At 45.2% G+C, this 16,481-nt stretch overlaps 1 protein-coding gene across 2 annotated transcripts in view; it reads left to right on the top strand.

The window, feature by feature from the left end:
- The window catches only part of LOC138797241 (disintegrin and metalloproteinase domain-containing protein 19-like), an 84,934-nt gene extending 68,453 nt beyond the window's left edge, over positions 1 to 16,481 (top strand). For both annotated transcript variants that reach the window (XM_069977101.1, XM_069977102.1), the window contains exons 4-23: positions 340 to 418; positions 882 to 958; positions 2,248 to 2,437; positions 2,931 to 2,996; positions 5,204 to 5,275; positions 5,379 to 5,545; positions 5,883 to 5,967; positions 6,634 to 6,776; positions 7,063 to 7,240; positions 7,798 to 7,887; positions 7,973 to 8,168; positions 8,262 to 8,370; positions 9,996 to 10,197; positions 11,941 to 12,018; positions 13,062 to 13,170; positions 13,322 to 13,460; positions 13,628 to 13,730; positions 14,707 to 14,955; positions 15,038 to 15,165; positions 15,272 to 16,481. In XM_069977101.1, coding sequence (XP_069833202.1) covers positions 340 to 418; positions 882 to 958; positions 2,248 to 2,437; positions 2,931 to 2,996; positions 5,204 to 5,275; positions 5,379 to 5,545; positions 5,883 to 5,967; positions 6,634 to 6,776; positions 7,063 to 7,240; positions 7,798 to 7,887; positions 7,973 to 8,168; positions 8,262 to 8,370; positions 9,996 to 10,197; positions 11,941 to 12,018; positions 13,062 to 13,170; positions 13,322 to 13,460; positions 13,628 to 13,730; positions 14,707 to 14,955; positions 15,038 to 15,165; positions 15,272 to 15,329 — 2,518 coding nt within the window. In that variant the 3' untranslated portion in view covers positions 15,330 to 16,481. The remainder of the gene's footprint in view (positions 1 to 339; positions 419 to 881; positions 959 to 2,247; positions 2,438 to 2,930; positions 2,997 to 5,203; positions 5,276 to 5,378; positions 5,546 to 5,882; positions 5,968 to 6,633; positions 6,777 to 7,062; positions 7,241 to 7,797; positions 7,888 to 7,972; positions 8,169 to 8,261; positions 8,371 to 9,995; positions 10,198 to 11,940; positions 12,019 to 13,061; positions 13,171 to 13,321; positions 13,461 to 13,627; positions 13,731 to 14,706; positions 14,956 to 15,037; positions 15,166 to 15,271) is intronic.

Consider the following 16,481-nt stretch of genomic DNA (forward strand, 5'->3'; position numbering starts at 1 on the left):
TATTAATATATATGTGTGTATATATAATGTGTATGATGTGTTTGTGTATATATATATATATATATAATGTGTATGTGTGTGTTTATTTAGTATATGGCGTGCGTGAGTGTGTGTGTGTGTGCGTATATAATGTATATGTGTATGATGTATATATGCATGGTGTGTGTATATGTATGTATATATATATATATATATACATAATGTATATGTGTGTGTATATATATATATATATATATATATATATATAGTGTATGATGTGTATATACATATATATATATATATATATATATATATATATATATATATATATATATGTCTTTTATGTGTTTTCTCTCCCAGCCTCCTGCTTTCTCCGGGGTTCACTGAGACGCATTACACTGAGGAGGGGGAGAAGGTGACTGTGACCCCCGACCACACGGTACGTTCTGCAGACGTTGCACATATCTGGTGTGATATGGAGGAGGCGGGGCTATAGCAGCTGTTATCTGCCAGGATCGGGGTCTCTGCTTCTCATATATCACATTATCACGGACACCCTGATACAGGAGGAAGTCACAGCCGCCCCACTCTCATCTCTTCCTTCCTGTAAGAAGAAGCAGAGCAGCACATAAATCATCAAGCTGTAGGACAGCAGACTGACACTGTGCATACTATAACCCTTAAAGGGACAGTCCCCTAATATACACGTATGCCTATCACATATCACATACATTGGGAGTATGATGCTAGGGATGATGGGAGTGATAGGTGTTACAGGATGTCTGAGGGTTAATGTCAGATAGGAGACCACCATGCTGGTGTAGGATGGGTAATAACAGTCTCTATACCTGTGTGTGTGTGTCCGATCACTGCAATCACTCCCATTCTCCTCCTACCCACAGGAGCACTGCTACTACCACGGCCGGGTGAAGGGTCACCAGGAATCTTCAGTGGCTCTTAGTACCTGCTCAGGGATCAGGTAAGACTGAAAGGCAAGAAGGGAAGGAATTAAAATTATAATTGTATATTACCTGGAGTCTTATCTTCCCCTATGTATTTGTATATTACCTGGAGTCTTATCTTCCCCCATATATTTGTATATTACTTCCCCTCTTATAACTGTATATTACCTGAAGTCATATCTTCCCTCATATAATTATATATTACCTGGAGTCATATCCTCCATCATATAGTTATATGATACCTGGAGTCAAATCTACCCCCATATAATTGTATATTACCTGAGGTCATATCTTTCCTCATAAAATTGTATATTACCTGGAGTCATATCCTCCCTCATATAATTATATATTACCTAGAGTCATATCTACCTCCATATAATTGTATATTACCTGGAGTCGTATCTTCCCCGATATATTTGTATATTACTTGGAGCCTTATCTTCTTTCATATAACTGTATATTACCTGAAGTCTTATCTTCCCTCTTATATTTGTATATTACCTGAAGTCTTTTCCTCCCTCTTATAATTTTATATTATCTGGAGTATTATCTTCCCTCATATAATTATATATTACCTGGAGTCTTATCTTCCCTCATATAATTATATATTACCTGGAGTCTTATCTTCCCTCATATAATTATATATTACCTGGAGTCATATCTTCCCTCATATAATTATATATTACCTGGAGTCATATCTTCCCTCATATAATTATATATTACCTGAAGTCATATCTTCCCTCATATAATTATATATTACCTGAGGTCATATCTTTCCTCATATAATAATATATTAACTGGAGTCATACCTTTCCTCATATAATTATATATTACCTGGAGTCTTATCTTCCCTCATATAATTATATATTACCTGGAGTCTTATCTTCCCTCATATAATTGTATATTACCTAAAGTCTTATCTTTCCTCATATAAATGTATATTACCTGGAGTCTTATCTTTCCTCATATAATTGTATATTACCTGGAGTCTGATCCTTCTCATATAATTGTATATTACCTGGAGTCTTATCTTCCCTCTTATAATTGTATATTACCTGGAATCATATCTTACCTCGTATAATTGTATATTACCTGTTGTGTTATGTTCCCTCTTATAATTATATATTACCTGGAGTCTGATCCTCCCCATATATTTGTATATTACCTGAAGTCTTATCTTCCCTCTTATAATTGTATATTACCTGGAATCATATCTTACCTCGTATAATTGTATATTACCTGGAGTCTTATCTTCCCTCTTATAATTGTATATTACTTTGAGTCTTATCGTCCCTTTTATTTCCAGTGGCCTCATCACCCTGAGTGCCAATAACAGCTTCTACCTCCACCCGCTGGCCGGGCCAAGTCCAAATGCCCACATGCTGTACCAGACAAAGCACCTACCTATTAGTGGCGGAAGCTGCGGGCATGAAGGGCACCCTCATTCTGCTACCTCTCACATGGAGGACTTCATATTCCAGCCCGGACACCACAGGGTAAGGCTAGCGTCGACTCACCAGGCCGGACAGCTGACTGACTAGTGGATACATGTAACCCTTTCTAGGAAAACCTGACTGGAGTTTCCCTTTAAGGACTGAGTTAGTTGGGAGGATCTCAGCCAGTGTCCACAGTAGAATAATAACACGAATGTCCTGAAGAATTCGGCACTTATATTTGATACTGCTCCACCTTTATATCTGAGCTGTAGAGCTGGGTGTATACAGCAACAGGACTTGTAGATTTTAAAATTTACAGTGCCATCTAGTGGTCACTATGTGGAACTGATTTAGTAATTTAGCATCATAGTATTGTATCGCCACCTGCTGGCTAACTAATGCAATGTCTCCTGCCATAGACATGATAAGGGACACGTATCTAGATATAAAATGATTATTATTATTATAAACGTTATCATCTTTCTATTGGTTGTCATAGACTTAACCCCTGCCTGCTGATATCTGGTCTCATGTGTCTACACTTACATTGCAGATGAAGAGGAACGTCTGGGGGGCTCAGAAGTTCATGGAATTATACATTGTCGCTGACAACTCCATGGTGAGTCTTATCACACAGATGAATAACGGCCTTCAGTCCGAAGCTTCTTCTTCTGTCCATCTCTATGTCCTCATTGTCTGTTCTCCATACCTTCTCCAGCCCTTTATATAGTGTCATGATGTCTCCACCTTCTCTCACTCCACTTTCTTACCCCTTATTGCTAGTCCGTCTGTCCTTCTCTGTACCTCTCCTCTGTCTCCTGTGTGCTCTCACATCCTCAGTCACCTTGGGGTTGTTATTAGGGATGAAAGAACCCAAACTGTGCAGCCATTGTTCTTTTTAGGTATGGATTAAAGATAAAGCTTATTTTACCCATGCGGGGGGATGGGGGGAAGTAATTATACTTACCATCCTGGGATCTGGGCTTCTGTCTTCACCAGACTGGCACACAGCGCTTGATGTGCTGGGTCTGCTCCTGCAATCACCGCTCAACCGGTGCTGACCTGGCACATCAAACAATGTGTGCTGATTTGGTGAAGGCAGAAGCCCGAAGCCCAGGATGGTAAGTATAATTACCCCCCCCCCCATCCTGACCCCCAAGGGATTAAGTGAGGATGCACAGCATACATACTTAACCCCCTGGGGGCCAGACTGTTGACTGTGATCTATTTGCTGTGCTGAACGTGTTAGTGTTATCTGTATTATGGGCTAACACACCTTGTAATAGATGCCGTCTATCAGATGGCTTATACTACTAAGCTGTAAAGGAGTCTGTAAAGAAGTTTTTCTTTGCAAATTATATTATGTAATAAAACAAACCCACACCCCTTGTTGACCATTTAATTAAAAATCTGCTAGTCATCAACGTATTTCATAGAACCCAATGTAGTCCTCGGGGTATCAATATTGGGAAAAACAAAAAGCGCATTGTGCCCGCCCCAGCAAGGAAGGGGTTAAGTCACTGAGCACACTGTGCCCGCCCCAGCAAGAAAGGGGTTAAGTCACTGAGCACACTGTGCCCGCCCCAGCAAGAAAGGAGTTAAGTCACTGAGCACACTGTGCCCGCCCCAGCAAGGAAGGGGTTAAGTCACTGAGCACACTGTGCCCGCCCCAGCAAGAAAGGGGTTAAGTCACTGAGCACACTGTGCCCGCCCCAGCAAGGAAGGGGTTAAGTCACTGAGCACACTGTGCCCGCCCCAGCAAGAAAGGAGTTAAGTCACTGAGCGCACTGTGCCCGCCCCAGCAAGAAAGGAGTTAAGTCACTGAGCGCACTGTGCCCGCCCCAGTAAGGAGGGGGTTGAGTCACTGAGCGCACTGTGCCTGCCCCAGTAAAGGAGGGGGTTAAGTCACTGAGCGCACTGTGCCCACCCCAGTAAGGAAGGGGTTGAGTCACTGTTCTTATTTCACACCTAACACTTATTATACAAGGTAATTGCTGTGGCCCAGCTGCTGTATGATGGTGTTGCACCTGCTGGTGGGATCTGGTGTTTAGCAGTAGCTTCGTCATGGTGGCCTGGAGTGGAAGTACAACCCTCCCACCTCGAACACACAGTCACCAGTCCTTTGGTAGAGCGATAGTGAGGATATGGGTGCGGCACAAGTAAACCGACAGAGTCCGGCACTTAAACAAGAGTTGGAACTTGTCAGAGAAGTCAGTAGAATACTTTGGCACATAGTAACTTTGTTCTACTGGGGAGCAGTCCCTCTTCTTTTGCTTTAGCAGGTAACGGTCCTGACGTTAAGAAGAATCCCAGGCGTAGACAAGGGTTTATCCAGCTCACGGTTCTAAGGGTCTAGCACTGCATACTGTAGCAGTGTAATCTCAGTCCCCGTCAAGGGCTCTGGCCTAAGCAGTCACTGCAGCAGGAACCTGTGTCTTTGCTCTGTCTCTCATACACTCCTGACTAAAAGAACTCTTAGACCAGGAGACTCCTTCACCTCATATAGGGTTGTGTGAGAGGAAGGAAAATAGAGAGAGTGTGAGGGTAGATGGTCTGCACCTGTCATTGGTCAGAAAACCTTTGATATACTGCAGCTGTGCACAGGGAGGAGAAGAGAGACACCTAGTGGCTGGTGAGGAAATTACAGCTCCCAGCTCTTGGTGTGGCACCTGACAGATACTTTCACAAAGGCAGTGAAACAGGTTAGTGGACCACCTGTACTGGGACACTGCATAATCCCATCCGGATTGTTCCATACTTAGTATTATTGCCCCTAATGTCATTGTATAATCCTGTAATATACATATATAATCTCTGCTTTTACAGTACAAAAAACAAAAGCAGGATCTGGGGAAAACCAAGCATCGCATTATGGAGATCGCCAACTTTGTGGACAAGGTGAGTCCCCGACCTAGACGGCCGCCATTCTGACTATGGTTGGGCTTATTGTTCCATCCCAAGAAACAGATGTGACTATGCTTCTCTGTTGTTGTCCATACAGTTTTACATGTCAATGAATATTAAAGTGGCTCTGATCGGCCTGGAGGTGTGGACGTCGGGAGACCAGTGTGACATCCGCGATGACGCCAACTACAGCCTGAAAATGTTCCTGAACTGGAAGCAGAAACTGAGGACCAAGAAGAAGCACGACAATGCCCAGCTGATCACGTCAGTGTAGTATCCCCTTATACCAGTCTGTAATACCACACACAACCTGAGGACAGGGGTGGCGCTGTTCTTGCTAAAAAAAAAAAAAAAGTAGCAGTGTTGTTTTTTTCTAATCCTGGATAATCCCTCAAATTCTAAATTATACTTGGGGGGAGGGGCGTCTGCTGGTGCTGCTTCACTCCACCATGAGGGGCCCCGATTCTTGGTCCCCATAGCAGTTGCACGCATCCTTGCTCACACACCTGTCCCCTCTCTCATATTTAGCTCATAGACGATTGACTACTCTTTCTATGTGTGCATTGTATGGTATTCATTATTTGTGCCGTGTCTCTTTAAGGGGCGTGACCTTCAAGGGAACAACCATCGGGATGGCTCCCCTAGAGGGGATGTGTACAGCAGATAATTCTGGAGGAGTCAGTATGGTAAGAAAATATTGGATATTAAAAATTCTTCTCTATTTTTACCACTAAATATTTAACCACATAGTCCCTCCCCCAAGGAACATCACTTAACTTAAAGGGGTAGTCCAGCAAAAATAACATTTAAAGATTCTATTAAATCAAATGGTCGCAGCAAGTGCCAAAGATTTATAATTTACCTCTATTACAAAATCTCCAGTCTTCCAGTTCTTATCAGCTGCCGTATGTCCTGCAGGAAGTGGTGTATTCTCTCCAGTGTGACACAGTGCTCTCTGCTGCCACCTCTGTCCATGTGAGGAACTGTCCAGAGCAGCAGCAAATCCCCATAGAAAACCTCTTCTGCTCTGGACAGTTCCTGACATGGACAGAGGTGGCATCAGAGAGCACTGTGTCAGACTGGGGAGAATACATCACTTCCTGCAGGACATACAGCAGCTGATAACTACTGGAAGACGGGAGATTTTTTAATAGAAGTAAATTACAAATCTGTATAACTTTCTGAAATCAGTTGATTGGAAAGAATTTTTTTTTTTTTTGGTGAACAACCCCTTTAAATTTGTGAACGAGGAAGAAGATGTTCACAGGATTGAGCTGTATTATATTGTACACTGTGTCTATGTCCGTCTAACTTACATACAGTGGTTTATGAGATGTTGTGGCTGATCCTAGGACCACTCGGAGCTGGCGGTTGGAGCTGCGGCCACCATGGCTCATGAGATTGGACACAACTTTGGGATGAGTCACGACAAGGAGTACTGCTGTACGGAGGCCACTGCTGACCAAGGAGGATGCATCATGGCTGCCGCCACCGGGTAGGTGGGAGGACTGGAGGGAGGACACATACGTGTTGGGGACTCAGCAGCCATCTTTAGACTCTAGAAGGCGGTCAGTCTTACCACCACGGGGGCCATAGTCCTGCAGAATGGCGGGCACCATGGCAGGGGGGGGTGGGTACACATAGTAGTACAGAGGATCCTGCCTATATGGAGGAGGGGAGCCTACATCCCATTCTGTTCACGAAAAAATGCAGCCTCCTATGTTGTACAAGGTGACTAGGTCACATAGTGTCACTGTATAAACCCGCCATCTCCTTCCCAGGCACCCCTTCCCTCGTACGTTCAGCTCGTGCAGCAGGCAGCAGTTACAGGGTTACTTCCAGAAGGGCGGCGGTATGTGTCTGTTCAATATGCCCAACACCAAGGACCTGGTGATGGGGAAGAAGTGCGGAAATGGCTTCTTGGAGGAGGGAGAGCAGTGTGACTGTGGAGAGCCGGAGGTAAGTGCTGGGGCTGTAGGTGGTGCTGGTCTGTGGGGAGGGTGTAGGTGGTGCCGGCCCGTGGGGGGGCTGTAGGTGGTGCCGGCCGGTGGGGGGGCTGTAGGTGGTGCCGGCCTTTGGGGGGGGGGGGTAGGTGGTGCTGGCTTGTGTGTGTGTGTGTGTGGGGGGGGGCTGTAGGTGGTGCTGGTCTGTGGGGAGGGTGTAGGTGGTGCTGGTCTGTGGGGAGGGTGTAGGTGGTGCCGGCCCGTGGGGGGGCTGTAGGTGGTGCCGGCCGGTGGGGGGGCTGTAGGTGGTGCCGGCCTTTGGGGGGGGGGGGGGGGGTTAGGTGGTGCTGGCTTGTGTGTGTGTGTGTGTGGGGGGGGAAGGGCTGTAGGTGGTGCTGGTCTGTGGGGAGGGTGTAGGTGGTGCTGTCCTGGGGGGGGGCTGCCTGTCTTTGTGTGTGTGTGTGGGGGGGGGGGGTTAGATGGTGCTGGCCGTTGGGGGGGGGGGTTGTAGGGTGTAGGTGGTCTCACCTCTCTCAGGATACGACATGGACTAATAGAGAGCGTCTTGTGCAGGAATGCAACAATCCCTGCTGCAACGCCGAAAACTGCACCTTAAAGGAGGGAGCCCAGTGTGCACATGGAGACTGCTGCCAGGACTGCAAGGTAACACATCGATATTAGACGAGATTCCGGGGGCGAATCCCACGATCAGCATTATAGGATTATTATGCCTTCTTTTTCTCCATAGTTGAAAGTTGCTGGGACGCTCTGCCGTGAGAAGTCCGGAGCTTGTGACCTGCCAGAGTTCTGCCGAGGAGACAACGCCTACTGCCCGGCCAATGTATACATGCTGGACGGCTCGCCCTGCGCTTACGGCGAGGCCTACTGTATGAACGGCATGTGCCTGACCCACGGCCAGCAGTGTGTGCACCTCTGGGGACCAGGTGACCATAGAAACATGCTACATATCCATTGCACCAATTCAGACCCCCCTTCCTCCTAAAAATAAAAAAATTGTCTCCCAACTTTTTGTACAGGAGCGCGGCCAGCACCGGAAATCTGCTTCATTGACGTAAACAAGGCCGGGGATAGATACGGAAACTGCGGGAAAGACGGCAATGGACAGTTTGTAAAGTGTAAATCCAAGTGAGTAACGTTCAGCCATAACAATGATATTGAATGGTGGTGATCATTGGCTCCAACCCAGACAAGACCCTCCCCCAGATTCACTGATCTGACCCCTGGGATACCCAGGGTAAAAACTATATACTGGAGGACACCCCTCAACTATACCATCATCTTTCCCTACTACTTCAGTGAGGGCTGATGGTGCTAGGACGTAGGTTCCCTTTAGATGATCAGTTGAAGGATTCAATGGAGAACATATAGCGGGGTGGAATCGGATACAACAGGAGTGGTTGAGGTTCTTCTACAATGTACGAAAGAGAAGAGAACAGGGAGATGGGGAAGAGATTGCCATAACCAGACAAGCCGTGGGTAATGGAGTCAAGCTGTAAAGGGAGAGAAGTATCATGGTGAGAGTAGATACACTGTATCGGGAGAGAAGTATCATGGTGAGAGTAGATACACTGTATCGGGAGAGAAGTATCATGGTGAGAGTATCGGGAGAGAAGTATCACAGTGAGAGTAGATACACTGTATTGGGAGAGAAGTATCATGGTGAGAGTATCGGGAGAGAAGTATCATGGTGAGAGTATCGGGAGAGAAGTATCATGGTGAGAGTATCGGGAGAGAAGTATCATGGTGAGAGTACATACACTGTATTGGGAGAGAAGTATCATGGTGAGAGTAGATACACTGTATCGGGAGAGAAGTATCATGGTGAGAGTAGATACACTGTATTGGGAGAGAAGTATCATGGTGAGAGTATCGGGAGAGAAGTATCATGGTGAGAGTAGATACACTGTATCGGGAGAGAAGTATCATGGTGAGAGTAGATACACTGTATCGGGAGAGAAGTATCATGGTGAGAGTATCGGGAGAGAAGTATCATGGTGAGAGTAGATTCACCATGATACTTCTCTCCCGATACAGTGTATCTACTCTCACCATGATACTTCTCTCCCGATACAGTGTATCTACTCTCACCATGATACTTCTCTCCCGATACTCTCACCATGATACTTCTCTCCCGATACAGTGTATCTACTCTCACCATGATACTTCTCTCCCGATACTCTCACCATGATACTTCTCTCCCGATACTCTCACCATGATACTTCTCTCCCGATACAGTGTGAGTATCGGGAGAGAAGTATTATGGTGAGAGTAGATACACTGTATCGGGAGAGAAGTATCATGGTAAGAGTAGATACACTGTATCGGGAGAGAAGTATCATGGTGAGAGTAGATACACTGTATCGGGAGAGAAGTATCATGGTGAGAGTATCGGGAGAGAAGTATCATGGTGAGAGTACATACACTGTATCGGGAGAGAAGTATCATGGTGAGAGTAGATACACTGTATCGGGAGAGAAGTATCATGGTGAGTGTATCGGGAGAGAAGTATCATGGTGAGAGTATCGGGAGAGAAGTATCATGGTGAGATTAGATACACTGTATGTAGATAGGATGGAGAATACCAAGCATAGTAAAGGTGGGTCCCAGCAGGTCAACAGAATCGGCAAGACCAAAGAAACCTCCATCATATATATTAATTCCCGTCTCACTGTTCAATCCATTTTCATACTGGATTGGTTAGATGGCGGTCTGGGCCAATTTATCGGATTATTCTTGATGTTCTTTGACAGAGATGCCAAGTGTGGAAAAATCCAGTGTGAGAGCACTGCCCAGAGACCCAAACATGATAATACAGTCTCCATGGACACCACCATCCAGTTCAATGGACAAGAGGTGAAGTGTCGAGGCACATACTCCTACTCATTGCAGGAAGAAGGTGACTCCTCCGACCCAGGCCTAGTCATGACTGGGACCAAGTGTGGAGACGGGATGGTGAGTATAAGTGTACGGTGTGCGTGGAAAATACATAGTGCATACATATACATAGTGCATGGCCAATGACAGCTGCTTGGATCATTTTGTACATTGAGTTACAATGTAGCATGAAGAGCTCATATGTTGAGTCACAGTAAGTGTGAACCTTAAATTAAAGGGGTTGTCCAGTGAAATTTTTTTTTCTTTCAAATCAACTGGTTTCAGAAAGTTAAATAGATTTGTAATTTACTTCTATTTAAAAATCTCAAGTCTTCCCATACTTATAAGCTACTATATATCCTGCAGGAAGTGTTGTTTGTTTACATTCAGAAACAGTGCTCTCTACTGACATCTCTGGCGGAGTCAGGAACTGTCCAGCGCAGCAGCAAGTCCCCATAGAAAACCTCTCCTGCTCAGGACAGTTCCTGACTCCGCCAGAGATGTCAGTAGAGAGCACTGTTTCTGAATGTAAACAAACAACACTTCCTGCAGGATATATAGTAGCTTATAAGTATGGGAAGACTTGAGATTTTTAAATAGAAGTAAATTACAAATCTATTTAACTTTCTGATACCAGCTGATTTGAAAGAAAACATTTTTTCGCTGGACAACCCCTTTAAGATGGTATGATGTGTTGCTGGTTGGTTAATGGTTATATGGAGATGTCTTGCGGCTGGTTGGTCAATGGTTGGATGGAGATGTCTTGTGGCTGGTTGGTCATTGGTTGGATGGAGATGTCTTGTGGCTGGTTGGTCAATGGTTGGATGGAGATGTCTTGTGGCTGGTTGGTCAATGGTTGGATGGAGATGTCTTGTGGCTTGTTGCTCAATGGTTGGATGAAGATGTCTTGTGGCTGGTTGGTCATTGGTTGGATGGAGATGTCTTGTGGCTGGTTGGTCAATGGTTGGATGGAGATGTCTTGTGGCTGGTTGGTCAATGGTTGGATGGAGATGTCTTGTGGCTTGTTGCTCAATGGTTGGATGAAGATGTCTTGTGGCTGGTTGCTCAATGGTTGGATGAAGATGTCTTGTGGCTGGTTGGTCAATGGTTGGATGGAGATGTCTTGAGGCTGGTTGGTCAATGGTTGGATGGAAATATCTTGGAGAAACGTAGTATACATGATTCATGGATGGTGAGTACTAGAGTTGAGTGATCTTCAAGCATACTTGTGTTCCTCTGAATATGAGTGTGCGGCATTTAATTAGCGGTGGATGCCAAAGTTCCATAAAGCCATAAGGCTGCCTGGAAGTCATGGATATAGTCTAAAGCCTATGGCTGTATCCATGTTTTCTTGGCAGCCTTAGGGCTGCATCCACCTTTGGCAGTGTTTGCTAATCCAGTGCTCAAAGTTTGCTCAGCTTCCACATGGACATTGGGGTGGCCAATAAACAATCACTCTTGACTATGGTATTTATGTAGATACACAGCGATAGCAGGAATCCACATCAGTGTCCCGGGGAATGGGACGCAGAGCTTTTTCTTTGGGCTACAATCGCCAGTAGAGTAGAAAGGGTCTCGTCCTGACACCTCTAGATGCCCCTGGCAGCTGCCTATTTCCCATGGTTCTAGCGTAAAGGAATCCTGCCTGGTTGTCCCCAGCTTCTGCCACCATGGGCTGTCGGGAAACCATTATACCCTCCTAGTCTTTGGGCCTTTACCTCTCTATGATGGATCGTTATATAGACGACGTTTCGTTTTTCTTGTCTATTGCCTTGTCTACAGAATAACCTAGTGTTACCTCACTCTCACGTCTCATTCTAGGTGTGTAAAGATCGACAATGCCAGAACGCGTCCTTCTTCGAATGGGATGAATGCATAGCTCGATGCAATGGCCACGGGGTGAGTGTGCAGAAAGTACCAGACTATGTATAGAAAATAATCCACACAATGAAAATCACAACCAGTATCGCTTATAGGCCATAAGCGTCATAAACCAGTTGATTTAAAAGAAAAAGGTTTTCACCAGAGTACCCCTTTAAGATCTCTGTCCACTGTTACTGAATATGAGCCGTCCTCTCCTAATGCTTCTCACAGCTGAGGGTTTGCTACAGTGTGTTAGTGCAGACAGTCCTCTATGAACAGCAGCACAGGTCTCTCTCCTGTCCTGGACTTCGGGGGATATTTTAGCTTTTTGAGCAGGTCAAGGTGTCTTTGCATTCAGGAGGCAGAGAGCTTAAAGGGACAGTGTCATCAGAAAATGACTTGTTGTATAAATAATGTTTTTATGTTAAACAGATTTTTTTTTAAAGATTTCTTGGTGACAAATTCTTTCTAATTTTCCATTTTTTTCAATCTATATTATAAAATAATCCTGAGATCTTGCAGTTTTCTTTCTCACCACTGGGGCTAAAACTAAGCTGAGACTTCCTGTTGTGTCTGTGGTGATAAGAGGAGGCTGCAATAAAGTGATCTGTGCAGCATTGCAGCGTCATGTGACACCAGTAGATAGAGGAGACAATAGCAGCTCCCTGTGGAATGACCTCATCACAGGTCCCAGAGCGCGCTTAGTAACATCTCACCTCACATTCATCCAAAGGGGACAGAGTCTGTCTATTTTCATCTATGTCTATGAGTCTCACTGTAAAGCATGTCACTAAACGCTGTAAAGAACAGCCCGGGCAATATGGCCACACCAGAACAATGTATACAAAGATAAAATAAAGTCATAAGCTAGAGTCCTTTGGTGAGGTGCAGGCATCATCTATTGGCTATGGAGGGTATACAATGTATGGGTGACTCGTAGTCCCGTCCCCGTCTTACAGTACTTACATCCGGGGTGAGGCATATTGGAGCTACATCTAGTCACCCCACACTCACATCATATACAGTATTGCCGGCTTCTTTCATTTATTACACTGACGTGTTCCTTCCCTGTTGTCTAGGTGTGCAACAGTAACAAAAACTGCCATTGTCACGCTGGCTGGGGACCCCCATACTGCGAGTCGTCAGGCCAGGGAGGAAGCATTGACAGTGGGCCAGTCCCAGATGACTGTGAGTTGGTCCTTGTATATATGAGTGAACTTATATATATATGTATGATCAGTATAATTCTGGCAGACGACGGACAATGTCAGACTATACATTAAGGTCCGTCCTCCCTTCGTTATGTTAGTGCCAACCGATCATATATTTCCCTTGACAGTTCAAGAAGGTCTCATCGTCTTCCTGCTGCTCCTGTTCCTGGTCATCCTTCCTCTTATTGTCTTTGGGATTTACTACTGGTACAAAAAGTCAGATTCTCAACTAAAGAAATGGGTCAACAAGAGCCGAGCGAAGTGCAGGTAAGAGAGTCTGGAATACGTCGTCGATGTAGCGACTCCATCCACATAGTGTGCGGCGGGTCACTGCCACCGCTTACTACCCTATGGCGAGAAGCCCAATGGCCCTGTCGTATTCTTTTTCTATAAGTCGTTTCATCTTGTTCTGTAATCGTCTTGTAATTTTACAGATTGAAAAACGCTTCTGGTCCTCGTCCCGGCAGAAGAGATCCAAAAAACATCTACACTCAGCGCAATCTCACCCCTCCAGCCGCATCTCCAGCCACACAAAAGGTAACGGAATGGAGGAATGAGAGAAGCACATTCTTATAAAATTAAAGGGGTATTCCACCCAAACATAACTTTTGATATGTTGCTGCCCATGGTGAGACTACCCATTCCTTCCATACTTATTATCTATTCAGTTCTCAGCTGCTGCTTTCTGCTGAAGACACAAAAATCTGTGTGTGAGCCTTTCACTCTGTCCCCCCCCCCCCCTTCTGAGACGGCTGATGTAAACAAGTCCCTGACTGGCTGTATCTGCAACATTGTAGCTTTTTTGTAATGCTGGGAGGGGTATTCTGAGGTCAAGTTGCTAAAGAACTGTTAATAATCCTTACAGCACTGCAAAGAAGGTACAATGTTGCAGATAAAGCCTGCCAGGGACTTGTTTACATCAGGTGTCTCAGAAGGGATGGGATCGGAGGGGGAAGGATGGAAGGAATTGTAAGTCTCAACATATGAAAAGTTATGTTTAAGTGGAATTTCCCTTTAATTTCAGTCCAATTAGATTGAATTGGCCGTTGGAGATGATTTGGACCAAGTATCAGTGTCTGTATTATTAGTGCTCCAATTGTAAGGCACTCTAACTGTATCTAAGCTCTAAGTTAAAGTGAGTAGGGGTCCTAACTCTAACTTAGGGTCAGGTTAGGGTCCTAAACCCCTTATTCTGATCACTAAAATGGTGGATTCTGACATTTTTGGGGTTTATTTGGGGCAAAGTCCAATCTTTTCAGGACAGTTGGAACAAATTCAGTTCCTTACAAATCGTTTTGCTTATCCTACTCGTGATCTGTCAGTAGGGAGCCCGGGACTCTCTTTCCTTCAGTCCTCTCTCCTTTCCCTCTGTTTCGAGACCCACAGAATTTGAAAGCTGCCAGCTGATATTATTGTATGGTTCATCATATTGTAAAGTTCTATTCTCTCGTTCCCGTCTTCCAGCTCTTCTCATTGCGTTGACTCTGTTTGATATTCTGCTTTCTCTACACAGAGCTCCTGGTCTGCTTTCCATGGCAAAAAGGAAGCCTCGCAGGTCAACTCCCAGCCGGTCAACATTGTGCGTCCATTGTTAACACCAGGCAGCCAGTCACCCAAAACCAGCATCCAGCTGAAGCCATCCAGACCTCCTCCTCCTCCAGTCAAGTCCTCCCCAGTCATCCCCCCCAAGCAGGACAATCAATACTTGAAGCTCCTGCCCCCAAAGAAGCCTCTACCCTCCTGTCCCGCCAGGACCCCACAGGTACCTCTGACTAATGCTGGTGTTCTTCTCTTTTTGGGTTACGATTACTCTATAATAATATTTTTTATTTTGCTTTTTAAAGCTGAACCCACCTCGAAAGCCGCTTCCTGGGAACCCTGTCCAGAAGGATGGTCTACTGGTAAAGACGCCCGGTACCACCGTCAAACCTCCCATCACCAACTCAGTTGTGCAGATGAAAGCCCCTCAGTGGTAGGTGAAATCACTGGGGTCTTCACCCCCACGTTAACTAATCACACTATGTGTAACACATTCAAACATCTTTGTATTAAAAACATCAACTTGTTTCTTGTTGAAGGCCAAAGCCGGGGGGCAGAGTGCAGGCGACAGCTGCTGCCTTTCTCCAGAAGCAATGATATTGTCAGGGATCCAAGCGTGGGAGACATAGCCAGGAACCAGAAGATACACTATCCTGATATTTGCACTGTAAGGATGGGAAAAAAAACTCTAAATGGTGACTTGCACATCAAGATGAAATGGAAGAAAGGAAAAATACTGGACCACAAATGCCCTGCGTTGTGTATTGCACTGAGGTACTTCGTTAAAGAACTTCCATTGTCTTATCAAATGGATCAGCTTCGACACAATGAGACTTGGTGATGTCCTACTGGAGCGAGCATTAAGAAGACTTTCATCATTCCTGTGGACCTTTATTCGACTTTGTCAGTGCCTTATAGCATTCAGATATGATGAAAGCCAATCAATCATCGGTGTCCCTAGGAAGAACTGGAGAAAAGTGATATAACTACCACTAGATCCTACATGTATGGTAGATGTCTTCTCAGGTGGACCTATGAAGAAGATGTGAAGGAGTATTTGACTACAGAATAGTCTTTCCTTCCTTATTTCCTACCACCTTGACCCTTATTTCCTTCCGTCCCACCATGACTGTTCCAACAGGACCCTTATTTTCTTCCATTCCACTATGGCTCTTCCATCATGACTCTTATTTATTTCGATTCTACCATGACTCTTCCCCCTTGACCCTTTTTTCCTTCCGTTCCCCCATGACTCTTCCACCTTGTCCTTTATTTCCTTCTATTCCACCATGACTCTTCCATCATGACCCATATTTCCTTCCATCCCACCATGACTCTTCCATCATGACCCTTATTTCCTTCCATCCCACCATGACTCTTCCACCTTGACCCTTACTTCCTTCCATTCCACCATGACTCTTCCACCTTGTCCTTTATTTCCTTCTATTCCACCATGACTCTTCCATCATGACCCATATTTCCTTCCATCCCACCATGACTCTTCCATCATGACCCATATTTCCTTCCATTCCACCATGACTCTTCCATCATGACCCATATTTCCTTCCATCCCACCATGACTCTTCCATCATGACCCTTATTTCCTTCCATCCCACCATGACTCTTCCACCTTGACCCTTACTTCCTTCCATTCCACCATTACTCTTCCACCTTGTCCTTTATTTCCTTCTATTCCACCATGACTCTTCCATCATGACCCATATTTCCTTCCATCCCACCATGACTCTT

This window comes from Dendropsophus ebraccatus, chromosome 7 (genome assembly GCF_027789765.1).
Source record: "Dendropsophus ebraccatus isolate aDenEbr1 chromosome 7, aDenEbr1.pat, whole genome shotgun sequence".
NCBI classification, from domain to species: domain Eukaryota; kingdom Metazoa; phylum Chordata; class Amphibia; order Anura; family Hylidae; genus Dendropsophus; species Dendropsophus ebraccatus.